The 27,989-nt window shown below is 41.7% G+C and overlaps 1 protein-coding gene across 1 annotated transcript; it reads left to right on the top strand.

Moving 5' to 3' along the window:
* The first annotated feature begins 1,249 nt into the window (after window positions 1–1,249).
* fmn2b (formin 2b) lies at window positions 1,250–26,449 on the top strand. Its single transcript, XM_070851568.1, has 19 exons — window positions 1,250–2,910; window positions 5,697–5,947; window positions 8,678–8,859; window positions 9,348–9,508; window positions 12,746–12,800; window positions 14,082–15,082; window positions 15,695–15,839; window positions 16,612–16,699; window positions 17,615–17,676; window positions 18,276–18,367; window positions 18,517–18,646; window positions 20,182–20,328; window positions 21,580–21,639; window positions 21,888–22,008; window positions 22,436–22,528; window positions 23,189–23,240; window positions 24,887–25,036; window positions 25,284–25,365; window positions 26,423–26,449. Exons 1-19 carry the CDS (start codon window positions 1,250–1,252, stop codon window positions 26,447–26,449), a joined length of 4,560 nt encoding a protein of 1,519 aa, XP_070707669.1.
* Window positions 26,450–27,989: the final 1,540 nt, after the last annotated feature.

The raw sequence follows: 27,989 nt of genomic DNA, 5'->3' as shown, positions 1-27,989 counted from the left end.
GATATAGAATACTATCATCTCATCTCATTTTGCAGTATCTATGATCAGTCAATTTGTGTGCAACCTGGTGAAGATTTTACATCAGTTTCTCTGATAAAAATTATGAATTGTAGCCTTATGCTGGGCAATCAGCAATGTTAAGCATTATACAGTAATCTTTGTGGACATCATGGATTTAAACATCTAACATCCATTTGTACTAGTGGCACTGATACAGTGTTTTCATGATAAGATGCGATTATATATTTCTGACAATATTTGTTTTACATTTGAAGACATAATTGGGCTTAGTAGTAATTAATTCAATTACTACCACTAATCTACCATAAAAAGAGCCAGCATGGATAAGAACTCCATTACGTTCTCCAAAAAGTATTAAACTGCAAACATCTACATTTTATCAGCTCCAGAACAACTACTGAGGAGACCTTGTGTTGAGATGTCTCTCTTTTCAACTAAATGGATCTTTAATGTAGATAATCTCATGTTTTCAATAAGAATTAGACTGAAAAACCCCATGAAGAACAGGGTTATATACCTAAGCCATCTCTTAATGATCCTTTTTGTAATCAAACATATGGCTCACAATTTATTTTTTATGAATAATTATTATAGAAACATTGTTTATATGTGTAGCTTTTAAACAGAAAATGAAGACCATTTTGGAATTTCAAGAACCTGTATCATGCAGTGACAGAGAGCCGAGGTCCTTTTATTGGAATCTAGCCCACACATAGCACTATGGGTAATGTAGGCACACGTCTAGACAGGAGGGTGTAGCTTGCCTTCTACATTTAGTCCCAGAATCTTTATTCCTCTCAGGTCTTTTTACACTTTCCGCTAGCAGGCTAGCTCTGTGTCCCAGTTGCTCTCCATCTCTTGCAGTCTGCCTCCATGCTATCCCTACATCACTCCTTTGAGCAGATGGAGGAAAGGCGGGGGAGGGTAAGACAGAGAGAGAAAGGGGAGGAGGAAAAGGGAGCTGTATCCCTCTCTTGCATCAGCGTCAACATCACTGCCACGCCAGCCTTCGTCACCGGAAATCAACAAGGAAGATCATCGCACAACAGAACTGAAAAAAACCCCACCATTAGCAGCAGCTCCTCCTCCTCCACAAAATGTGCATCCAGAGATTAGGCTAAGACGGTTCTACCTAACCCAGACACAGGCATCTAAAAGCACCCCCAGGCAGTAAGAGCTGTCCCAGGCATGACCTGAAAGGAGAATCCATCTGACGCTCTCCATCAACATGGGCAACCAGGAGGCTAAGCAAAAGAAAGCTGCAGCAGCATCGGGTAATGGAAGCTACCCTTCACTGGATGAAGGATGGAGAGAGGGAGGAGGGGACATGACAAAAAAAGGAGGAAAGAAACTCCACGGAAAGCATGGAGGTAAAGGAGCAGGCAGCGGTGGAGGAGGAGGAGGGGGGATGCATGGCACAGGACCAGGAAAGAAGAAAAACAAATCTGAGTCCAAGTCCTCTGTTTTCTCCATCCGGAAAAGAAAGGGCAATCTGAAAGGGAGAGGAGATGCGTGTTCCTCAGTAATAGGCTCAAAGGAGGATGTTTTAGCATCTCAACATGACGAAGTGGAGAGCACAAAAACACCTGAAATGTCAGCAGATGAGCTTGGACAGTCGGACACTGAGGCTGCTTCCCCTGAGAAGAAAAAAAAACCAGAGCCAGGGAAAAAGGATGAAAATGGAGGAGAGCAGAAGCAAGACATGCAGCGGAAAGCCTCGACCACAGCAGCATCTCCCACGGAGGATGGAGGGCAGAAGGGAGGGAGCTCAGGGTCAGACACAGATATCTACAGCTTCCACTCAGCAGCTGACCACGAGGATTTGCTAGCAGACATCCAGCTTGCCATAAGGCTCCAGCACCAACAACAGCATGTGGGGGTTAACTCAATAGTGGAAACGCAAAGAGGGGGAGAAAGGGATCTGAGCTGTGGAGGAGGAGAGGGGAGGAGGAAGCAGAGTAATGGGGTAGTTAAATTAACTCCTCCTGAGGTGCTTGACCTGACACCAGAATTAGAACTGGGGTCTGATGCCCTGTCATTCCTGGAGACAGGAATTCTGTCTGGTTCTGTCAAGCACACAGACCAGCCACCAACACTACAGCTCCCCTTCCACACACAGTTGCACAAGGGGAGGGAGGCGGAGGAGGAGGTGGAGCATCCGGAGCTAAATCAGAAGGGGCAGAGGGAGAGGGAGAGAGAAGCCTCGCTTTGTGTTGCCACAGGCACAAAAGACCAGCATGTTTGGGTGCAGCAGCCCCCTCACACAGCCATCACTATGGCTACTGCCGGGGGTGCAGTAGTCAGCCCAGTCACCTTGGCAACCAGTGGCAACAGCTTCCCTGATTTCACATTTGACAGTGCTCGGAAAACCCCAGGGAAGGAGGAGGAAGCAGGAGGTGGAACCAGGCAGGGGGGTGAGGAGGAGCCGATGATGGATGCAGATCTCAGTCCTCCACCTGCATGCAGCCACAAAAAAAGTCCTGAACTCACTGAAGGACTGAGCTCAGGGACCATGTTTGAAGAAGGTGAGGGTCAGTTGGGCTCAGGTACCAGTGCAGAGTCCCTTGAGGACTGCCTGAGCACTGGATCCGAATTCAATCACTCTGCTACCAACAGCACCAGTGCCTCCCTCTCCAATCAGCAGTGCAGGAGGAGCAGCGTGTGCTTCAACCCACTGCTTCCCCAGGAGAGTCCTATGTTGGCCAAACGACTCCTCAGGTCCACCCACTCCTCAACCTCCTCCAGCCCTGTAGTGAAACCGTACCCTCCCATCTTCCCTTCCTACATCAAGACCACCACCAGACAGCTCAGTTCCCCAGGACTGTCCCCAGCCCTGTCCCCCTCTCACAGCCCTCTGTCCCCACGCAGAGCCCACCATACCCTCCACAGGTATCTGTGGTGTCGCAGCATGTTAATTATGATTTATTCCAAAACCCTTGCTTTTGTTTACCTTTGGCATGATGGTATAACAGCATGTATGATACTGTGCGCTTTTTAACATAAACTCGGGTTTGGTTTTAACGACCATCAGATGATGTTAATCAGGTTTGCAGATAAAGTGGATTCACGTTGTTAGATTAGTATAGTAAAGTTCAGCTGCTACAGTTCGGGTTACTATTATTTGAATTGTTTTGGGCATCATTCCTATTAATAGATACTCACTAAGTTAATCAATGAGGTCTGGGAATGTGATGTTGCTAAGCAGAAGTCAGACAGAGCAAGAATTATGAGCGTGATGGCGGCTGTGGATCAGAGGTTGAGCGGGGTGTCTACCAATCAATCAATCTATTCAAGCGCTATACCCCATGACTCCAACTTTACGTGGTAATACTTAAACCTAAACCTCCATCACAGTTCACATACTCACTTCCTGGTTAAACTCCAATCTAATGAACTTTCTGTAGCTGTGAACACATAGAGGTTTTCCTGTGCAATGAGGGATGATGATGGTGTGCTTTATGTGTGTTATAAAGTAGTTTATATTTATATCTAAACTTTTTTCTGACTGCTCCTGTGTCTGCAGCAATGATGCAATGTTGCCATGTTCCCAGGTCTCAGCAATTACCTAAGTGAGTATAAGGTTATCATAACTGATAGATATAATAAAAAAACCTATAAAAATTAAACTAAAATTGATTCTAATCCCCGAACCCACATAGTTACTATTGCTGGGCCTGTCATCATTTTCTATCAGCAACTGTCTACATTGCTGATTGAAGTCATTTCTGTTGCTGGCAGATTTAATCAGCTGTAGATGGCTAACTAACTGGTATTAACCCCATTTGGTGGTTGAAAACCCCATCTCTGCCTGACTCACACAAAAATCAAAACCCCGATAAGTGGTATTAGAATTTCTTAACAACATGCATCATATTACTTTAACACAGCATTGTGTGCTGATGCAAAAAACACTTAAAGCTAAGTGGTCCTCGCCAGTTAATTGGCCATGGAGATAACAGGAGTAAAAATATGTTCTGAGGATTCTATATTCACAGGGTCCTACATTCCTAGGGTTCTATGTTCCCCGGGTTCTATGTTCTCCAGCTCAATATCTTCTTAATATGACACATTATCCCTAACCTTGACCTGCCTCTGTAATCTCCCACCCATTACCCCCATCTTAACCTATCCTGCTGTATGCCTAAACCTAACCATCTACCTACCTACCTGATCCCTATACCTACTCCAACCCTGTTTTCCTATTGTATGGGACCAGTAACTCACAAGCAGGTGTATAAAATCTCTAAAAAAGATTGACTTACATTGTAAAGAGGATGCTTAGATCAATAATCATATAACTATTAAGAAGTTCACTATAAAAATAAATAATAAGTAAAAGCAACATAGAGATTTAATCTATGTTTTATTGTTAATATTATCAAGCAGTGTTTCACCTTTACTTTAAGTGTGAGGGCAAATCAATTAGGTGTGGCAAATATATCTCTAATAAATCTCACCAAAGCCAATAAACCCTTAAATCTGACACTGTAGCAGTCGGTGGCAGTGTAACATCCACATCCACATAGTGGATGTGGATGTTACACTTACAAAAAACATACTATAGTTACAATGGCATGTTACATGAGTTAGCCCATTTACCAAAAATCACTAAAGCTCTTTTCAGACACCCACTGCGACGAGCGATTATGATGGTCATTAATTAAGGCTTCGACAGCAAAAGTTGTAAAATCCATCAGTGATGCATCTTGTGAAGGAATATTGTGCAACCCCACAGCATGTAATAATATTTCAGGTTTCTTCTTTCCTGCCTTTTCCACCTCCAGTTAGCATGGTATTTGTTGTTCTTGTCAAAGGGCCTGTTATGTAACACTTTAACTACAATATAGCTCACAAAATTCTGGCAGTTACTAAGGAGAGACTGAGGAATTAATCAGGAGTTCCTAAATAACTGGGAATCTGTACTATGTAGTAGATAATAACTGCAGACTAACAGACTGGAAGACATTATAATAATTTGTTAGGTAAGGATTAGTTCATAAACATCAGTGAATAGACATACTGACCACATTCCTCTTGAGTAGTTCCTGATTAACTATAACTATCACTGAGCAGCCAGTAACCAGTGATCACTCATTAATTACTCTTTTTGTTCACCCACTTTTGTGCAAGTTCAGTGACAAATCATACTGTTTTGTTACTAATCCTTCATTATATTATGAATTAATCTACTAACTTACTTCATTCTACATAACTGAGTAGTTATTCATTAACGTACTACTACTCATGAAAGATTCATTAATTACGACTCATGATTCGTTCCCACTCATTCCTTAGTAAGTACCACTTTATTGTGTAAAAATGCAGCGCAGAACTTTCATATCAGTGCCTCTTTCGGTTGCATTAATAAACAATAAAATTGTTTTTTACAGCAGTAAAAGTATACACTGGATTTAGACGGGTCACTTAACTAAAGTAGAAAACCACTGGCTGAAAGTTTAGGAACAAAATATTGAAACAAAACATCCTCTGAAAAATAGTCAGCATTTTAAGTAGATACAAAGTAGAATTAAATTTGAACAGGTTACAAGATGCAAGAGGACTGGCTCGGTCTTTGAAATCCCAGTTTTATTTTACCAGTGTAATGCGCCCTTTGTTATATAATTGTATGAGTGATCTGATTTCAAAGTAAAGCTGACTATAAATGTCAATGACAGGACGATGGCTGAGGCTCACCAAGTCCGTAGGCAACGCTCCCGAAGCCTTGCCGGGTCTCTGAGTCGATCAGCTGACTGGACAGAGGAGCTCGAGAGGAGGCTGAGGAGCAGAGAGGAGAATGGAGGAGGCTCTGGAGGTTCAGGAGAATATCTGATGGGCTACAGAGGAGGAGGCAGCCAACCCATCTGTGCTACCAGGAGATCTTCCTGTGGACAGGTTTCTTCCTGCGGCTTTCAGGACGTCTTCACAGGTGAGTACAGAGGGGGTCGTATCAATTCGCTCAGTGATTAATGTTTTCTGGAAGTGAGGGAAAAGCAAGAGACTAAATCCTGTGTGTGTGCACAATGGCTCTGAGGACAACTTCTTTCTGTATTTAAACTGGATGTCTTCTGATTTCTGACTCTTGAGGAGCCGCTGGCCAGATGTCTACAAAGTAGAGAGACTCAGTTGTTTCACCTCAATAGTTTTAATTGAATCATGAAACTTAAGCTTACAGTAACAGTGAACTTCTGTCAGCTGCAGGTCAATGCAAACATTTAAATGGATGTAATGAATCAATACATGACGGGCATCTACATTAAAGCATTTAGTCAATGCTCTAAAAGTAGATGCTGTTAGCTCTGGTATGCTGTACACAGAATATGTCTTGAGTGCTCAAAGACATTTTTAGTTGGGGATAAGCTCAACCTTTTCTCACTGATCACTGTCTGCTCATAAGTTCACAGTAATATCCTTTGTTTTTTGTACATTATTCTCAAGAACCAGCTTTCACTGCAGTCAATAAGCTTGGTTCGCTAAAAATACATTCACTAAATACTGCTTTTTTATGAGGGCTGCAAGGTTAAAATACGTTTTCTTTTGATGGGTCAGAGTGAGAGGAGCCATACATTGATATGCACATAAATAATTGGATAACCTTGTTTAATCAAGAAAGAATTAAAAGAATGCGTGCTGCAATAATCTGATTACTCTCAAACCCCAGTTTACATGGAGAGCTCAGATTTTTTGCCCATCTGTAACTCCAGTGTCTGTTCTGCTCTTTAAATGTAAGCATGTGCAAGCAAAGACTTGAGAGAACATACCACTATTTCAGCAGCGGGGCAGGATAAAAGGAAAATACGACACATGAGGCTAAAACCTCAATGACACCTAAATATGTCTGAACAGTTGATTGTTTGTTAAATACAATAGAGTGGGTTATCCATCAATCGGAAGGTTGGCAGTTTTTCTAAGTCAGCATGAAGTGTTCTTGGACAAGACACTGAACCCCACCTTGCTCCTGATTATTGCTCCAGTTATTATGTGTGTGAAAGACAACTTGGATTCCTCCTGTATGAATGATGTGTGAATGAGGATGTGATGTAAAGGCACTTTGTAGTAGTCAAAATGAGTAAAGAGGCACTAGGTATACAGGCCGTTTACCATCACAGAGCCCCAGAGGAAACCGCTTGTACTTGAACTTGTTTGCAAACCTCATTTATAAACCTACAGAGAATGACCACGTGAATCTGCAGCCGCACCAGGCAGTTGTTTTCACTGACAAAACCTCTGCCCAGGGTAAGGGGGTTGGTTGAGAGGAGTGAGGGGGATTGTCTTGATATATGCAGACTGTAGCTCCAGAAGCTCTCCTTCTGCTTTTCTATATTGCAAGCTCCTTAAAAGAGAAGGACAGCATGTCTTTGTTTCACTTTCAAAGTGAACAACAAACTGAAGTCTTTTGAAATACGTTGTTTAAATCAAAAAGATGAGCTGAGCCAGTGCAACTGAAGATGGATGTTTCCCTCTTCTTTGAGGCTTTGGATCTCCTCTCTTCTCATGGTTCCACACCTTCTCTTCAATGAGGAGCATGTGCTCCAGCTCCAGAGTTTAGACAGGTTCACTCCCTCTGAGAGTTCCCTCTGGAAGCTCTCTTCTTTCTCAGAGTTGTTTTCTCATGTTCTCCTCTCTCGCTTGAGCTCCGTCTCGAATCTTTCCACATACTCTGAGAGCTCCTTCCAGCAGCTTTCTTTTCTCTCAGAGAGCTCTCTCCAGTGACTCTCTTCTTTTGCAGCCAGCTGAATTCTGAGTTTTTCCCTGAGAGCGTCACATGTCACTGAGTTCTGTTCCAGAGCTGACAGAATGTCATTCAGCAGAGCCAGTGTGTCAATGTGAGCTCTTTTCTTTGGCCCTGCTGGACTCTTTCCATTCATCCACAGAGGCTAGTACATTAGACAGTCTGATCCTGCTGTGGAAGTCCTCAGCTGAACATCTGTCACAGTTAAACTGCAGCAAAGTCCTGCATGTTCTTGTCAAAGAAACAGTCGTGAAACAATTTCTTTAGTATCTCACAGCTGTTGTAGTCCTTCAGTTCTCAAATGTCATCGTGGTGATCCATCCAGTTTAGAGGTGGCACCTTTGCACAGGGCAGTATGTCCAGTAAACCTGCTCTTTGCACATGCTGACATTTCAAGTCTGGGGACCAAAAGCATCTCTAATATCTAGTAGGGGCTTAATTATGGATTTTAGCTACAATTGCTGGTGTTCTAAGATATTAGTTGAAGTTTTCCTTCATGTATTCTGGGCAACATATCAATACCAATAAGCACACACTTGGTGGTGGTGAATGTGCCACAATGCATACTCGCTTTCTGATTCTGGTCATTTCAGCTTGTTGGTTTTCACTCTACATGTAAACTCTTTGGTAGTATCAGGGATATGGATTCTTGAAAGGAAACCTTTGTATGAATGCTGTATGTTTGCCATGACCTGTCAGACATCACACATCCAGGCTCTAGTGTATCCTAAATCAAAGCAGGCACAGACACTGTAAACACTAACGGGATGTGATGGAAGGTTTTTAATTTTAACACAAGCCTCAAGTTCTGCATCATTCAAATAGGAAAAGACGAACTATAATGAAAATTGGTTAAAAAAAATATCATTACTTACAGTTCCCAGATTCTCACATATATAAGCCTTGCTTTCATCACTGGCTGTCCAGGACGAACTCTCCTGGAGAAGCTGTTCCTGCAGCAGCAGCAGCAGGAGGAGCCAGAGGAGGCGGAGAGGCTCTGCTCCAGGATCTTGGCCATGGGTCTCCTGCTGCCTTTCATTGACTGCTTCAGAGAGCAGCTGGGAGGCAGCACTGGCCACATCCCTTCCACAGCATCAGCCAAGTTTGATGTATGTAGTCACACTTCATGTTTCTCTAACTTTTATATTTGCTGTGAGGGGTGCTTGTATACTGTATTTCTGTTTAAACATTAAACACGGTATGACAATTCAATTTATGATTCTTTTTTCGTATGATAGAGTTTCAAATTCTCAAATTATCATTCAATTTGTTGCACGCACCCAGTTTTACTGTGATCTGCAAATATCAGTCTACCCACCGCAGGCCAGGGGCATCAATTAGCTGTGATCTTTGTCTTGGCCAGTAGCAGTTATATATGGATCCTCCCCTACATCATGGTGAAACGTGGTAGCAGAAAAGCACCTTTGACTGTGGTTTAAATGAAAGTTCTGATTTTGATCCCATATCAGTTAGGCTTTGCACACTATCTGAAGCATCTGCAACTGTCATGTGACCATTTTCTACTATCATGGTTACAGAGCCGTTTTGGAATGTGTGTCAGTGCAAGTAGAATTTTAAAAGAGTTTTGTTTCCCCAGCATGACCAGCTGTATACATGGGCAGCAGTTAACCAGCCGCCTCACTCCCTGGAGTCTCTTGAGGGGAAACTACAAGGGCAGCTGAAGGGCCCTTGGCCTCCAGCCAGGCCAGGCGGAGACAACAGGACTGGACCCAAATCCACAGAGACAGGTAAGAACAACATGCCCTATTTACATACTGTGTATATCACAGGCTGGCTAGTTGACAGGGCTAATGATTGTCCAGGGACGACATTATACTGTGTTAGACTGTAGTGGATGTGATAGCAATGGGAGAATGGTATCATATGTAACCAGTGTTGGCTCTAATATCTGGTCCCCAGCCCATACCTGGGAAAAACGCTGTCCCCTTAAATCTGTGATTGTAAACATAAATATATAATTTTCCACACATTTATGTGTGTGTGCCTGTGGGCAGAGGAAGCTCTGTGTGTGCTCTAGTGGTGCTAGTGGTGGCTGACGTCCAATAAGTTGTTACTTTGCAGGGATTCATTTAAAATCTAAGATTTGTCAAACATTTCATGTCATCTTGTGAAGGTGAGAGGAGTTTTAAAAGTTTTAACGACAGCTTGGCCTCAGGAGGTAGAGCTGATTGACTGCTGATTACGAGGTTGCTGGTTCGATCCCCCATTTTGTCAAATGTCAGAGTGTTAGTGAACCCTGAAGTGGTTCTGCGGCTTGGGCCAGTGAATTGGTCTATCAGAATTAGCAGCAGAAATCTTCTAAAGTGCTTTTTGAATACTAAATTATTGGTATTGCACCTTTGGTGTCCACTTCAGGAATTGATCTTGACATATTTTAGTCCTACCAACAGCCTATTTTCTAGTCAACAATGACTGCTTGCAGCCGACACAGGTTTGTACTCCATTCTTCTTGACCTCAGTTCAGCTTTCCCACCGTGGACCATAATGTTTTAATCGGCCATATGAAGAACTATGCTGATATTGGTTCATCTCCCTTTTGTGGAACAGGTCCCTCTCTGTAATGCTTTGAGACGCCGCCTCCTCCTGTGCTACGTTCTTTTGTGGAGTCCCCCAGGGGTGTATTTTGTTTGCCTTATCTAATAATGTTCTGAAAGACACCCATAACCTCGGTGTTAACCTGGAGTCAGAGTTGTCCTTTGCTGCTGAGACAGCTAACCAAGATCAGGTCTACATGCCTTTATCACTTCTAGGCTTGACTATTGCACACTTCAGTCTCAAGCTACACACAAACATGAGATTGGTACTGTATTGATCATCTTGTGCTACTCTTGGAAAGAATGTAATTAAGCCTATTTCCCAAGGTTTTAAGCTATTCCTTTAACAGGAAGTAGACAAGCTTTACAACTGTCTTTACTCCAGATTGGAAGTTTCATTGTTGTTCAGAGGTTTCAAGGGAAACTCTAACAGGGTTACTTTGTTTTCAGTAGACTCTATAGTAGAAAACATAGGAAGGAAGAAAAAACAGGGTGTTTGTTCCATCCCCGTCTGGGGGGGTCGGAGCGCAATATAAAAGGTGCAGAGAAGGATGGTCCCTTCCCAGTCCCCAAACCATGGATAGAGAGCACTGCTACCAGAAAATGTATTACAAAATACACACTATGTCTCTATTTAATAATAAAGAAAGTCTAAGTCTAAAGGAAGCCATCTCGTCAGGGTGAAGCCAGGCCAAAACAACAAACCTATCTATCTCCTCAAAAAGAAATTACTAACTAAACCTATGAGCACACAGCCAAAAGAAAAGAGCTAAACCTGAGTGGATAATATGTTCACACCAAAGGAAATAAAACTACCTACTCTGAGCAACAGTCTAAGTGTCTGAAACAACAAGAATATATCACACAACAAGGTTTTGGCTTGGAGGCCGAGAACAGAACTGGGCTGCTGTCAGAATTATCGTCAGAAGGCTGGAAACCCTGGGCTATTTGATATGCATAATGTAAATGAGTGGGCCAATCAGCAGCCTACTGTCCAGACCACGCCCACATGGAGCCAATTAGCAGGGAGAACTGTGATCAGGGAGACAAAGCTCCACACACGTGACGAGCACTCACTCCTACACACAATCAAACACCCAAAACACAGGGAAAAGACAAACAGCACAGTTACGGCCTTGGCTGGAACAGTGTTGGCTAACAGAAGGAGGGGAGCGTTGTTACTCAGGTCAAAGCCAAGATATCCAAGTGTTGCAAACTCACTCATGCCTGATCTCCATTTATATACATGCAATGACCCTGACTTTTGTGTTTGTTTCTTTTTTTCATTTTCCTATCTTCATCTGAATGGGGTTACTCCATCCTCATGCTTTGGCATTGTCAGAGGACTGTCAAGGTGAGTGATATTTTCTAGCTAAGAAAAAGTCATGTTAGGTATGATATCATAGAATAATCATAAATTGGTATACCAGGTTTTTTTTTTATATTTTCAGGATCTCCCATTTATCTATACCTGAGCTTTGTTATGATCTTTTCCTGCAAATAACAAGGTTTGAGAAATGAAATAAAGGAGCTCAAAGCCAGCTATACCAATATAATACTGGTGTCCACTTTGACCTTTGACATTTTCAGCCAATATTCAACCAGTGGCATATAGTCCTCTTGTATTATAGTTTGTGCCTTGTATTGATCTATCTATAGTTTCTTGGTGAGTTTTGAGTTTTGTGTTTTTAGTGTGCATTATTGTTGAGTTTGTGTTTGTACTGTTGTTGAGTTTTACGTACAATAAATGCCCATCAGCGGACAGGCATTGCAAGCTTAGGTTATAAATGCAGTAGCATATGGCATCAGTTTGTGGTACATACCTGACCCTCAAATAAACATTAGATAAATAAATGCATGATGTTCATGAGCATTTAGTCTAATAATGTCCCCTTTAACATCTTGCCTTGCTGAAGTGATGTGTAGGTGGACTCCAGGACCCTGTGACATCACTGTTAGGTGTGGTTATAGATGCAGCAAAGTCACACCCAGCCACATGCAGCAGTCAAAGTGTGGTCAGAAAGAGCTGAGAGACTTGAAATATTCCACCCGAGAGGGAAGCAAAACACTACTTTTCAACCTGGCGTTAAGTTACTCTTCAATAAAGACCATCTACAGCTAATTGGCTCAAGCATATATCCAAAACTACGAGATTAGATTACATTTACAATTTATTTTGGTCCAGTAAAAAAAAGTGACAATGCTACTCAGTACTAGTGCTACTGGCTATATCACTGGAAGATACTGCTACTCAAATTCCCATCCTTCAGTTACACTGTGTTAGACCTAACCATGGTGTTTACTGTATACACGCTTAATCAATCAATTATGTGATATGTAATCTCAAACTTTCACGTTTACAGTTACCCATAGGAAACTTATTGAGTCTTCTGAAAGGTGTCTCTGTCGAACTATATTTTGCTGATGTGTCTGTTTGTTCAAAACACCATGCAGCCATCTTGGGTTTGAAGCAACAGCAGATGGAAAGCCAAGAGGTCAGTCACTTTCATTTTCTTTTAAAAACTATTTGTAGAAAGCAGTATACAGAGCAAAGTTAATTCTGTACAGTGTTGTGCAAAGGCTTCTATGAGCCTTAAGATTTTCCACAATTTACAACATAATCCTAAAATGAAACCATTTCATTTTTTTTTCTCAGAGATCTTTTCTGTTCCACTCGACTCCAGCAAGTCAGATAGATTTGAGTTAAAAAAAAAAAAGGATGAACATACTGTAGTGTGTAATGCAAGTCAGTTTCAATAGGCCATCAATACATGTCCACTATCTGAGAAACTAATTCTGGTTCCATTGGTGCTCTCATTTTTGGCACAAATTCAGTAAAGATATACATATATCAGCACATACTGACATACAGAATACTGATCACAGGAAAATGACACTGCATTCCAAACACAATTTATTTACAAGAAATTAAAGGTAGGACATGTAACATAGGAGAAGCAATAGGAGCTAGATTTTGAAAGTATCCAACTGAAAATATCCCCCACCCACCCTTCATTCCCCCATCCTAAGCCACTCCTCCACAACACATGAACCTGCACATGTTCATGTGTTCATGAATGATTTTATTTGGTCTGAATGAAATGATTGGACAGCCTTATTACCGGCCTGTCATAGCCACAGACACTGGAATCTTTTCCTTTAGTGACTGCAGGGCAGCACAGTGGTGCGGTGGTTAGCACTATTGCCTCACAGCAAGAAGTTTCCAGGTTGAAATCTGCTGGCTGGTAGGTCTATGGTTTGAACCTGGAACCTTTCTGCGTTTTCCCCATGCTTGCATGGGTTTCCTCCTGTTGAGCTGTTATAAAAGTTTCTACAAATATAACAAAAAATTCTTCTAAACTAAGCTGCCCTTGTTGACTTTAACTGTATGGACACATAAGCATTGCTAAAACATGTATATGTAATCTACTAGAGCCAGTCTAACAGTGTTCATTCTGTTGTGATATTCTCAAACTTTACATATTATACATGACTTTATTCTCATAAAAGCCTGATTTTATTTACATACTTTTTTGCTTTCCTTATAAAATATTAACTTTATTTTCATATAATGACTTTTAAGTCAAGAGGGAATATTTTTTCTTTTTACCTTTTTGCATTTTGAGAATAAAGTCGAAGGGATCAGGCTTTACGTTACTGAAATGATACAGCCATTAGTTAGAACACAGTTGCACCACTTCAGAAACTCGCCTTCACATTCCAGGAGGCACCCACTCCTGCAGCACTAAACTTGATTTGACTTTTATTTGCAGGAGGAATGTGTCCTACCTTCAACAAAACTGAAGGAAAAACACGTTAATGTCATCCAACAACTGGAACAGACCATAGAAGACCTCAGGACTAAGATTGCTGAACTGGAGCGACAGCCCCCTCAGCCTGACACAGACAGTACAAAACAAAGCGCCTCCACCACAGACAGGGAGTGTGGAGGAGAGGAGGGCCTTCTGAAGGCTGTGTGCGACGCTCACCTGCAGACTGAAACAGTTGCCAAGCTGGAATGCCTGGAGGCCAAATCAGTGCAGACCTCACCCATGGACGACAGCTTTAAGTTCAAAGTGCCTTGTAGTGAAACGGGTGGAGTCAGCGGCCTCCTTCAGCCTCCACTCAAGCAGGATGGCTTCCAGTGTTCGTGTCAGCTGCAGCCTCCTCCACCACCATCACCACCACCACCACCTCCTCCTCCTCTTCCAGGGCGAGCAGAAATTCATCATCCTTTACCAGGACAGACTTTGGCCCCTCCTCCGCCACCACCTCCACCACCTCCTCCACCTTTACCACAGGGCTCAATACCAGCTCCTCAACCTCCATTACCTCCTGGCTTAGCAGTTCCCCCACCTCCACCCCCACTTCCTCTTCCACTTTCTGGTGGCATTGCTCCACCACCACCACCACCTCCTCCACCCCCACCTCCTCCACTTCCTGGTGGCTTGGCTCCGCCACCACCCCCACCCCCCCCACCTCCTCTCCCTGGCTACAATACTCCACCTCCTCCTCCATTACCGGGAATGGGAGGCCCACCTCCTCCTCCTCCACTTCCTCCAGGCTGTGGGCCTCCTCCTCCCCCCCCTCCCCCACCAGGAGCCATCTGTGTTCCCCCAGCTCTTCCAGGGGCTCTGGGCTCCCTGCCTCCTCCTCTACCACTGGGACTATACACGTTGGGTTTGTCCCAGGAGAAACCACCCAGGAAGGCTGTGGTGGAGCCTCCCAGACCCATGAAGCCCCTCTACTGGACCAGGATCCAGCTGCAAGGCAAAAAGTAAAGATGGTGTAGGCCAAATAGCCTCAAGATTATGATGCTGCGGTTTGTTTAAATCTGCTTGCATTTTGACACGATGTGTTCTGCGTAGTGGTGGAACACTGAACGTGCAATGCAGCAAGAAGTTCAAAGAGTTTGAGTTTGGTATTAAAATCTTTTATGGTGTCCTACTAAAACAACCAGTTGACATTCTATCTTAAAAGATGAGCTTGGCGTTATTCTACATTTTTCTTATTTTCAACAAATCCCACATGCAGACCTGAAGCTACAATGTCTTAGTCTTTCTCTCAGTACTTTCTGACTTTCCTGTTTTTTCAGTGGCTCTCGGTTCAAAGCCCTTTGGTTCCTACTGTTGTTGTAAATAAGACTCAGTTATTTCTTAAGACAGCTGGTCACAACATTCTCAGATGCTCAGATGCAAATCATGATGTTGAAAGTAAGACATATGCTCAGATGCTGTCTCTTTTGCTGCATGCTCTGTTATCAGATTTCCTGGAAAGTACTGAATGGATTCAAAATTGTAACACATTTTGAGGCCAGTGAGATTGGTCAGGATAATCATACTTCACTGCTGAAAACCTACCATCTGTGATGCTCTGTTTTGTTCCTCAGGGAGGTTTTGGCTTCTTTGGTGTGGGAGACTATTGAGGAGCCTGACGTGGACTTTGAGGAGTTTGTAGAGTTGTTCTCTAAAACAGCTGTGAAGGTGAAGAAGCAGCCGCTCTCTGATACGATTACCAAGTCCAAGGCCAAACAGGTCTGTGTGTTTCATTGTCTTGTACATATTTTATAAGTAGTATTGTCACAATTATAAAGTCTATAACAACCAATAACAGAATTAAAATTTTTCAATTTCAGTGTCTTTCCTAAAACTTTTTATATGGCTTTCTGTGTTTTCTATGAAAGTCACTCTGACATTACAATGAGATTTTGATTTGATTGGGCAGTGGAGCTTCAAGCTGAACAGAGAAACACTGATTCCATACTGCACAACCCTCTGAATTATAGATTGGAAACTATTGCAAGATCTCTTTGTTTGACCAAATGACGGCAATAGAAAGTAATTACATTTTTGTACCTTGAAACAAATAAAATCAGTGGGCACTATGAGATAAAGCAGTGTCAACATAGATACTAGACTTAATCATTCATTTATTTTCTGTAAATAAAGGTTTGATGAACTAAGTGTAAATAATGATATCATTGTACTTCTATTATATATAAAACCTAAATTGTTCAGTATAATGATGTATTCAGAATGCACAAACGTGCCCCAGAACATTGGAATAACAAAATACAAAGACACTGCACTATGCAAAATATAGAATTATACATTTGAAGACATTGGATGAACAGCTTTTGGCTAGATTGCAATCAAATGTTACTGTAGATACTCAAGCTCCTTGGAGGATGATTTCTATCCATTCCTATGCAAAATCAAATGCATAGCAGCACAGCCTGTGGCACACAGGATGTGCTGCGATGGCACTGCGGCACTCAAGCTTTTGAATCTGACCCCGTTCTTTTAGGTTACAAAGCTCCTAAACAACAAGCGTTCTCAGGCAGTGGGAATCCTCATGTCCTCCCTGCATCTGGACATGAAAGATATCCAACATGGTGAGTTGGTTTGCAGCTATTTATAATAGCTTGATATTTACATGCAGTAATGCAGGGCTCTTTATCCTCATGAAATACATTTAGATAGGCGTATGCTACCCTGGCTACACTAAGGAAAGCATCCATCCGGGGAGTCATTTGGAAAACGGCTCTGCTTAAAAGGATAAAAAATTCCACTCAAGGAACTTCTTACTATTTTTACCTAACAATTTGTCAGTATGAATATTTCAGAGGATGAACATTGATTTATTCATGATAATTCGATGATTCATTGGCAAAAAAAAAGTCTTGCAGGCGATGCTATCTCTGGTATTTGGTCCATTTTTCCAAAACAGATGTTGTGGTATAAAAATTGCCATTATTCAAACAAACACAACTTCCACACTGTGATAAAAAAAAATGTATTAAAGTAAAACCAAAAGTTTCGTTTGCAAATCCAAAATGTTTTCAACCCAAAACTTTTGCCTGTCGTCAAGCTGTTGTTGAGCCTCTGTGAGGGACGGAGCTTTGAAATGGATGTTGCCAACCTGTCGCCCATATCGGCTGGCCAAGAGAACCTAACGTTATGGATTCATAACTTTCGGATTTGCAAATAAACTTTGACATTTTGTTGATGTGTGGCGCTCTGTGCTTGGAAGAACCTTATCATGTTATACATGTCACTCTAGAGAAATACCTCCTCTATTTTCAAGTGAGAATGAAATCAAGCCATGACCTTAACACTGAGGTACAGGATGAGCCTTGACTTTAATGAACCATCACATCTTCAGTGTTCTGTTTCTACAGTACTTCATGTTTTCTCCCTCCATCTGCCTTTGAGTCTTTTCATGTAGCTTTTCCCCCACTTTCTACATTCCTCTACTACTGATCAGTGTTAGCTGTGACCAGTGACCTCTCCCTCTCCTTGTCTTTAAGCCATCCTGAACTTGGACAACACAGTAGTAGACCTGGAGACCCTGCAGGCCCTGTATGAAAATGTGAGCAGCACACACTCTCCACACTCACTGTATTTTTGGCCATTTGCCCCTATTGGTAAACCAACTTCAACTGCAGGTCTGTGGTGTTACAACCAGAAGCACACACAAGAAAATGGACTGAAATGCTCAACACGAGGCAAACAGATGATAAAAAAGATGCAGTTTATTGTTGAACACGATATGAGGAACCAAAAACAGACACAATCCAAAGAATACTTACTAACAAATACAATCCTGACTAGACTCTAACACTGACTAGGATGCCGGAATGCTCGACACAAGACGATGTAGCACAGGACAGGGGAAGACGCAGACAATATATACGCCAGGGAAGGGGGCACAGGTGGAAACAATCAGGGAGGGGCAGACAGTCACAGGAGCAGGAAACACACAAGGGCAGGAAGTCAAGGGGCCTCAAATGAGAGGGAGAAGTTGAACGCCACAATAAAACAGGAAGTAAATAAAACACATGAACTAAACTTAACAAACTTGATGAGACATGACATGTGGTTATGTAAACTTTCCTGTAAAGGAAGGATATGGGGAGGGGGGGGGCTGAAGCTGAATTGCAGAGTCAAACTCGTGTATCTCTTCTTCAGAGGGCACAACAGGACGAGCTGGACAAGATTGAAAAGCACATCAAGTCCTCAAAAGACAAGGAGAGCTCCAAACCTCTGGACAAACCTGAGCAGTGAGTTGATTCCTCTGACACTTCAACACTAATGAGTGTAATGGTAAAGGTAAAGACAGACTGTCGTGTAGACATGAGAGATGCACGAGAGCGGAAATATGGTAGGAGACATGAGCTGAAAGCAGTCGCTGTTTCCTCTCGTGTTGCAGATTTCTCCACCAGCTCTCCTTGATCCCAAACTTCTCTGGCAGAGTCTTCTGCATCCTCTTCCAGTCCACCTTCTCTGAGTGCATGTTATCCATAACGAGGAAGCTGGACACGCTGCAGAGGGTATGCAAGGTGAGTCAAACTCTCCAAAGAGAGAAAAACGAGCACACTGCACATCATATGGGCAGAGGATGGACGCTGTTGGGGTGGAAAGGCTTTCATGATGCATCAGAAATAGACTTTGTTGGACTCTTACACTATGACTCAAGCCAGTGGGAGAGGAATGAAACCTAATCTTCCACCTCTCCGCTGTGCTCAGAGTTGAAATGATTTTAACTGTAACTTGTAAGTCTCATAAGAGTCTCATAACTATTCATAAACAAATGTCAAACTGTGTAATTCGTAAAACGCAGTGCACTATCAAATGTAGAGTCATCTGTATCTGCGAATCTGTGTCTATACCTCCAATTTACAACTTGTGCATCATTATTTGTATGTCACCTTAGCATTTTACAATGGAAATACATCAAATCACATGCTCCCTGCCTTTGTGGATCTTATTTGAAACAGCGCAGTAAAACAGTGTCAAAAGAATGAAAAAAGATTCACAAATATATTTCCATTGGAAAATGCTGGTGTGTGATGTTGATGTGTGAATGCCCATATACAAGTTGTAAATAACAGATACAGAAGTTATGCACCTTGACATAGTTTGAGAATACTTGAGTCCATATTGATGATACTAAACCTAACAATCTCACTGTGTTGACTGTACACAATCACTCACAGTCAGCAAGAAATAGTTCCAGCATGCAACCACCACTAACAGCTGAAATATGTGGATGCCTGCTGTAGTATGGAAGGCCTAACAGCCTAGATGCACAGGACATTTCAACTATACACAAAGAACATGTTGATTTTTCACACACCGGCAATGAGTTGATGTGTTGACAACACGTTTTCAACATGATAACTGTATGTGGACAACGTGCAGTCACCGTGTTGTCAGAATGTGAAAAATCAGCATATTCTTAACATATTAACAATTGCTAACAAGAGTTGCATGTATTTTGTTTAATTGTTGTTTAAATGTGTTGAAATTCATGCATTTGAGCTGTTGGGCTTTCCATACCACAGCATGCTCACAGCAGAGTGCATCCATTATAATTACCCTCCATACTGGCCACGGTAGCCACATGTACCTGCGCAGGCATGGTGCTGCTCATCTCTATATTTACTGCCAGCAGCCTCAGTTGATTACAATGGCCATACATGCTGCAACGTGTTAATGACCCGTGTATTTCGGCAGTGATTCCAGCTGTACATGATGCACAGACATGAGATGGATATCAATCTTCTTATCTCACGCTCAAAAACAAAAGGCAATAAGTGTGTTTGCCAAGTATCAGTATTGAGCAGAGTTCTCAGCGTCTCTGCTTTCACTCCTCAGCCGAATTTGAAAACATGATCTCTTTCAATAAAGGTTTCATTTCATGATAAACAATAGTTTCTAGAGATTCGGCATGAATGTTGCCAACAACTCTTTGCCTGCAATCAATGGAAAGCATCTCTCACATGTGTAGGATTCAACGTTTTAACATTTCTGTGAGCATTTTGTCATTCTTCCATTGTGTTTTTTTCCATATCCTTACTTTGTATCTCTGCAGGCTTTGCAGGAAAGTGATAAAGTGAAGCAGGTTTTGGGCCTGGTTCTGGCCTTTGGCAACTTCATGAATGGTGGCAATCGAACCAGAGGCCAAGCTGATGGCTTTACCCTTGACATCCTGCCCAAACTCAAAGATGTCAAGAGCAGTGTGAGTAAAGAGGAAAAGACTTTGAAATGCTGTTCTTCTACCTACCTATCTACCGTAGTGCTTACAGCCTTGCATCTTTTTTTGTGCTGATTATGTATGTGCAATTTAAAAATGATGTGTTAACACGACAATATGGACTGTATATCTTTGTACCCATATTCTTATTTATAGGTTGTAGTGTTGCTTGAATCTGTAATTATGTACACATCCAGGATATAGCAAAATTACGAACACCACAAAAGTAATAATCTTTTCCCATCATGTGAACTATCTTTCATATTCAATTTACAGTGTAAAGGCAATGACACAGTGACTGATATGATGCGTTTGGTGTCACCGTAGTAGCACCAGGTCTTATGTGAAAGGTGACTGTCGAATAGCTATAGCTACAATGGTTGAAGTTCAAACTGTGCTGAATAATGTTACATTTCCATGAGCTGACTTCTTCTCTGATTTTATTTTTGGTATTGTATAATATATGACTTTAAGGCTCAATGGGGCAGAAGTCTTGAGCCAGTAGTTTATACGTATAATAATGTCATTACAATAATCTTTACTTGTAGTGGACTGTTAAACAAGTTACAAGGTTCCGTATACAACAAAACTAATTGGTAAAAAGTAAGACATAAAACTGGGCCAGATTATAAATTTAAAAAAAGAAGGTGCTCCAGGGTGGTTAAGACTGTACCATACCACTGCAACATCTATGGTTCAATTCCACAGCTGAAGGCAGAGTCTGCAACAGTAGAAAAACTAGAAAGAGGAGCTAGATTTTGAAAGTATCCAGACAAAAATATGTTCATAAAAATAACATTTGAGAACCATGACTCTCTCATCCTTTGGCTCAGTGGGTGTGAGCGTGATGCTGGTAACCCATGACAGTCTGTCGCTGAGCCGTGATTTGTATTTTGGCCAAACTTTCTCTGCCATTCTTGTGAGCCTCATGGAAGGCTCATGCACTATGAATTCATGGGCGGATTTATCAGGGAGACAGGCACATCGACTGTCCAATCGTTTCACTCGGTCTGAAAGATGCCAGGCTTTTATGAGAATTTCAACTAACAGTACAAAAAGTGCTTCTAAAATAAGTTACAGACCCTGCCTTTAATAACTTTATTAAGCCCAGGTGATAATCACCAGTGTTAACGTTTTAGTGCTGAAGAAAGAGTGGAAAGTGACAGAGGAACACTAGAAATACCTGACTTCTCCATTCCTTTAAAACTGCAGTTTTCTTCTTTTCTTCACATGCAGGACAGCATGAAAAGTCTCCTGTCTTACATTGTTGCATACTACCTCAGACACTTCGATGAGGTAAGCTTTTCAGGTGTAATACCTCCTTCCATCCTGTATGATACTGTGTCGGTGTTGCGTCACACCACTGTAATGCTTTTAAAAGTAATATGTATTGTATTGGCAGCCAGTAAACTAAAAATGATGTGTGTGGGGTTCCTAAAACTGCATCAGACATGTATCCTATTGTTTATGTCATAATGTTAAGGTCAATCATGTGTGCGTGTGTGTGTGTGTGTGTGTGTGTCTGCCTGTCTGTCCATCACCAGGATGCAGGTAAAGAGACGTGTGCGTACCCCCTCCCGGAGCCTCATGACCTGTTCCAGTCTTCACAGATGAAGTTTGAAGACTTTCAGAAAGACTTAACCCGACTCAGGAAAGACCTAAGAGGTAACACACAGGCAGACACACACACACACACACACACACACACACACACACACACACAGAGCATACAATTTACATCAGCCTCAGTCTATTGGCTTCTACTTTGGGTTCATGGCATGAAAGCATTTTTTAATTGACTAATTGACAAGAGAGATTTTGGAAACATCTTTTATTGTATCTCCTCTAAACAAAGTTGCAAATTCAATGAATCCCCAGAATCCATGTAAAATAATCTTGGATTGAAACTGTAATATATTCACAATAATGTGAAAAAGCTCAAAACTTGACAGCATCACACAGCATCAAGGTGCCTAACCACCCGTGGTGACTATACATGAACCGTACTATATAAATCTGTCCACTTGTATTTTATATGAAGCCACTCTTGGCTTGATTGTAATTTCTATCTGCTCTATCATTGTTTTATCAGCGTGTACATCAGAAGTGGAAAAGGTGTGCAAGGTTTCAGACGAGGATAACCTGCATCCATTTAAAGACAAGATGGAGGACTTCCTTGTACAAGGTAACTGACAAAACGGCCCATTATGCCTACCTTACTTCCATATTGGACAAATCTGCACCTAGCAGTTTGTGTCCAGTGCCAATACTCAGCGCCAAAGCAAGTCTTTTATGTAGCAAGTCATAGAGCATGCACTTGTCAAACATTCTTCCATAGCACTGTTAGTGGTCAAAAGCTCTCAGGGTACCTTTTAACAATATCTTAACCACACTTTATCTGCCTGATTTTAACCATACGTGTGGTTGTCATGTGCAGATATTTTAGGAGCACATTATTTTATCATCACTTAAATTGCAATACATTGGAATAAAAAAAAAAATCTAGGGTTTTATGCAGTATCAATATTCTTGTCTAATGGTATGTTAGGCCTAAAACCATAGATGGACTACATCGATGGTTCGATACAACACAGCTGAGTGACTTCCTTTATTAAAGAGATATCTGTAACACTTGTTTGTTAACAGGACACCTCCAATAAGGTCAATCATTATTTTTTGTGCTATGAATTATTTATCCACTAGTCTAGAAAAGGGTTTTACATGAAATCAATGTCAACTGGGACGTGAGGTTGCTGCTACAGTTACAACAGCTAACTACAAACTAAAGTACTTCCTTATGTTTCATCTTTTGTATTAACCTCATGTCTTTGTCTTATTTTCGTAGCTAAAAGTGAACTGGAGACCTTGGAAGCTCAACTTGGCAGCACTCACAAACTGTGAGAACATTCTCCTTCGTCTGTTTGATTTCATATATATATATATATATATATTATCAATATCACTCTTGCTACTGAGGAGAGATGCGATCTTTCCACAGAAACCATTAATTGGCCTTATGCCCCTAGATATGCTACCCATCTGGTGGTCAGGAACAAATATAACACACATACAGGGAAAAAATACGTGTTTCCATTGAATCTGAGTGAACAGGTAATAGCAGCATTTGAAATAAGACATGTATTAAAGTATACATTATTTAAGCATGTATATACATTATTATGAGCATCAACTAATAGTTTACTAATACAAAGTACCTTGTACTCCTGGAACCTTGTTGCTGTGAGGCAGCAATGCTAATCCATGCTGCCCTGCTTCAAACCTTTTGCTTTGACAGCTTTGCACACTTTTGGCATTCTTTTAATGAGCTCAATGAGGCCGTCACCTGGAATGGTTTTCAGTTAACACACTACAGTTCTGATTCAGATTATGAACCACTGAGCTGAGTAAAGAGAAACAGTCCATCACTACTTAAAGACATGAAGGTCCGTCAGTCTGGATCAGTTCAAGAACTTTGAATTTATCTTCAAGTCCAGTCAGGAAAACCATCAAACGCTGATGAAATGATGAAGCTGGCTGTCATGAGGACCCCCCAGGAAAGGAAGACCAAGAGTTAGCTCTGCTGCAGAGGACAAGTTCATCAGAGCTACCAGCCTCAGAGACCACAAGTGAACAGAACCTCAGATTAGAGCCACAGAAATGCTTCAGAGCTCAAGTAGCAGACACATCTCAGCATCAGCTGTTCAGAGGAGGCTGAGTGGATCAGGCCTTCATGGTGGAGCTGCTGCAAAGAAACCACTGCTGAGGAAGAAGAAGAAGAAGAAGAGAACTGCTCGGGCCAAGAGACACAAAGAATGGACATTAGACCAGTGGAAATCTGGACTCTGGTCTGATTTGTGGTTCGACCCCCCCATGTCTTTGTGAGATGCAGAAAAGCTGAGTGGATGTTTCTACGTGTGTGGTTCCCACCGTGAAGCAGGGAGGAGGAGGTGTGATGGTGTGGGGGGGCTTTGCTGCTGATCCTGGCACACTTAACCAGCATTCTGCAGCCACATGCCATCCCATGTGGTTTGACCTTAGTGGGACCATCATTTGTTTTCCAGCAGGACAATGAGCCCAAACACCCAACACCCGGGCCGTGTGAGGGCTGTTTGACCAGGAAGGAGAGTGATGGAGGCTGCGTCACATGACCTGACCTCCACAGTCACCTGACATGAACCCAGCTGAGATGGTTTGGGACGAGTTGGACTGCAGAGTGAAGGAAAAGCAGCCAACAAGTGCTCAGCACCTTTGGGAGCTCTGTTGGAAAAGCATCCAGGCGACGAGCTCATGAAGCTGACTGAGAGAATGCAGAGAGTGTAAAGCTGTCATCAAAGCAAAAGGAGGCTAGTTTAAAGAATCTGAACTATAAAACACATTCTGGTTTGTTCAACACTTGTTTGTTCACTACATAATTCCATATGTGTTCCTTCTCCTGTAGGTTCTCTGCTCTTCATAGGCTTTTTGGTTCCAGTGTCATATTTTCTTTCTGTTCATGGGAAAAAGAGGAATGTCAATAAGTAAACTTGTGATTATGTCATGTCAGGTTCCTGGAGCTCACAGTGTCCTTTTCAGTAAAGGCCAAGGCAGGAGAAAAGGAGGTTTCACCCAATACTGTCTTCTGCATCTGGCACGAGTTCTCGTCTGACTTCAAGGACCAGTGGAAGAAGGAGAACAAAGTCATTCTCAAGGAGAGGTACAGTAACACAAGATGATCCACAATCTGCTATTGTTATGCCTTTATCGCTTTCTGTCTTCCTCTCGAACCAGAATATAAAGTAAATATAATAAATAAATATAAAGATGCTGTATATCTTAAATGTAGTAAATTTTCTGCATCAAACAAACTGGAGTTAAAATGCCAACACAGCATCGATCTTGGCTGCTAAATTAGTAAAGCTAGGTAACTGAGTTGAACTGTATTACCATTGTGTGTTGTGCAGGTTAAAAGCAGCAGAGGAGTGTTTCCGACAGGCCAAGGAGAAGGCTTCATACAGCGTCAAACCCAAACACGCCTCTGGCATTGTGAGTTGAACTTTGACCCTTGTTTTTGTGGTTCAGAAGCAACCTCAAGGTCAGACAATCACTGTGTTTATCTAAAGACTGAGCTCCAAAATTCATATATATTTCAACTGCTTCATAACCAGCGTTACATGTAGCAGCATTACACAATTAAATGGCCGAATAAATGTAACTGTAATCCGAAACAGTTTCTGAGAAAAATCTGTATACAGTTAGTGATTAAAATGTTGGTGATTACAAAGGGTCACGTCCAAAAATAGTTGTTTTAGTAAAAAGCTTGTATGTACAGTCAAGAAAACAAATGTAAAATGCGAAATAAAGGCACAGCATCTGTGCTCCCAGGTCCTAAAGAAGTCCTACTGGGAGAAAGAAGACACACTGTAGGCATGAAGAGATAATCCCATTGAAATGCATTCATTTGAAAATCGTGGTGAGGGACACAAAAAAAATGGGAAAGTTGTGTCCATGGGCATGAATTGATTGAGAAATTTTCGCCACTATTTCACAAACTTCTGTGAGACTGGGTTGGCTGGACCATATTTAGTGTTACCCGTGTTGTTCGGGCATACTCTGATTACACACTGATTCCATTACTTGCCAACCTCCTCTACCTTTGTTTCGAGTCAGATTACACTCATGATGACAGTAAGGAGAGTTAACCAGCAAGACAATGCCAGAGGACATGGTGTCAAAGGGAAAACTAGGCAATATTTTGGATTTAAGGGGAAGATCTAAGCATCAGTGTAAGCATTTTACAGATATTGAGTGTCATCGAATACTTTTTGTAAAATGTCCCTTGTAATCAGCATCACCAGTGTTGACACGAGTTTATTAACCGGTGGGAAAATGTTGCATCCCTACTCACAATAACTAGGATTATTGGTAACACTATTTTAAGTGCCTCTATTTAGTATTTATGTATAGCATGCAAGACCAACTAGCACTAATTAGCTGCAGCCACTCAATTGACACATGAGATACACTTGTTTATGTAGCTCTGGACTACTCATAGTAAGATGATAGGCTGGTGTGAAGCTAATCTCTCTCTCTCTTTCCACAGAAAGCCAAGCTTGGCATGAAGATTTGATTCAGTGGACTTGGAATGCTTGTTTTCCAGACTTTGGGCACCAGCAATGAGTTAAAGACAAAAAAAAAGCATGAAGAGGACAAGAGAGCAAAATAAAGGGACAGCAGAAATATGAATGCATGTATGTGCAGCTCAGCCTACTCACAACATTTTGCTTCTTTTATTCATTTTTCCACGTTGATCAGTTTTGCCTGCTCTGTCGGTCTGTCGCCTTACGTTGCTGCCCTCTACCGCTGTCTGATAACTGAATCCAACACTATCATGCAAGGATGCTGCTGCAGGGTCACCGGGCACATTACACACAGTATACATCAGCTGGAACAGCATCATACTGTACAAATCTCTCACATTAGTGGAATGGTACAGGCATACAGTATGCCTACAAAGTCGAAGGAGCACTAAAAGTGTCGAGCACTTACACCCCTCTCATTGTAATTTCCATAAGCAGACCTCATGCTCAGCAAGATGTGACTTGATGAACACTGCTGCAGTGTTTAAACTCAGACGGAGGCACCGATGAAGCAACAAAGACCACCATCCTCAGTAGTGTCAAGTCATTTTTGGTTGCACAAGAAGAAGAAAAAAAAGAATGCAGGTCCCAGAATTCTGGAAAGTACACAGTTATTGACCACTGGGGCAGCAAAAACACTTTGGGCAGCTCTCATCAGAAATACAACAGAAGCAACAACAGGTGTATCTGTTTAATTCACAAAAACACAAACATGAGCTGATATCATTTGTGGCTTAATGTTATTTTAATGAGAAAAGACAGATAGTGTCTTCAGACATTGTGATACTGCATTCATGATTCCACATTACATGAAAAGAACGTGTGCCCTGGCTTTAGTTCTCCGCATCATATCCAATACATGAATGCATCATTTCCTGTAAGTCCCTTGTGCATGGGTTTGAATTTGTGTATCTGAACTGTGGACTCAAAAACCAACATTTCAACCCAACCCATGCCATAAATACTATCAATAGTGGGAGGCTGATATGTTTCAGTACTTAATCTGCCAGATCTGAAAGCTTGATTGCAATAAGTTTCTATGAAAGTAGGTGGAGAATAATGGATATAACAGCACAAGGATCAGGATGATGTGAGGCTGCAAGGAAAAACTTACCACACAAACATTGTTTATCCGCAGTAACACTGATGGATCTGGTCAAGCACAAATATGCACTTGGATGTGTCATTTCAGTTTTCTCAGTTTTTCCTCCAGTCTTTCTATTTTCCTCCAATCGTAACTGTCCTCATTTGTCATGTTCTTGCTTTATGGTATAATGTTATTCTAAAACTGGCTGTTGGCCCATTGCTTGTTGTCATAGATTATTCACATACCTTGAATGCATTGGACAATTGCAGCCATTGGGGTAGTACTATGATAGCCTACAGTTAGACGGCCATGACTCATTTTAAGTTATCGACTCATATTTGTCCAAAGCCATAATATTTTAGTCACATGAGATAGCAGCATGCTTGTCCATTACTGTGATTTTAACTGTAGTGAATTTTATAAATTCAACATTTCACAACACG

The sequence above is a fragment of the Pempheris klunzingeri genome, chromosome 20 (genome assembly GCF_042242105.1).
Source record: "Pempheris klunzingeri isolate RE-2024b chromosome 20, fPemKlu1.hap1, whole genome shotgun sequence".
In the NCBI taxonomy this organism is placed as follows: Eukaryota; Metazoa; Chordata; class Actinopteri; order Acropomatiformes; family Pempheridae; genus Pempheris; species Pempheris klunzingeri.
Note: the sequence above shows the minus strand (reverse complement) of the source record. Positions and strands in the feature narration are given on the sequence as shown.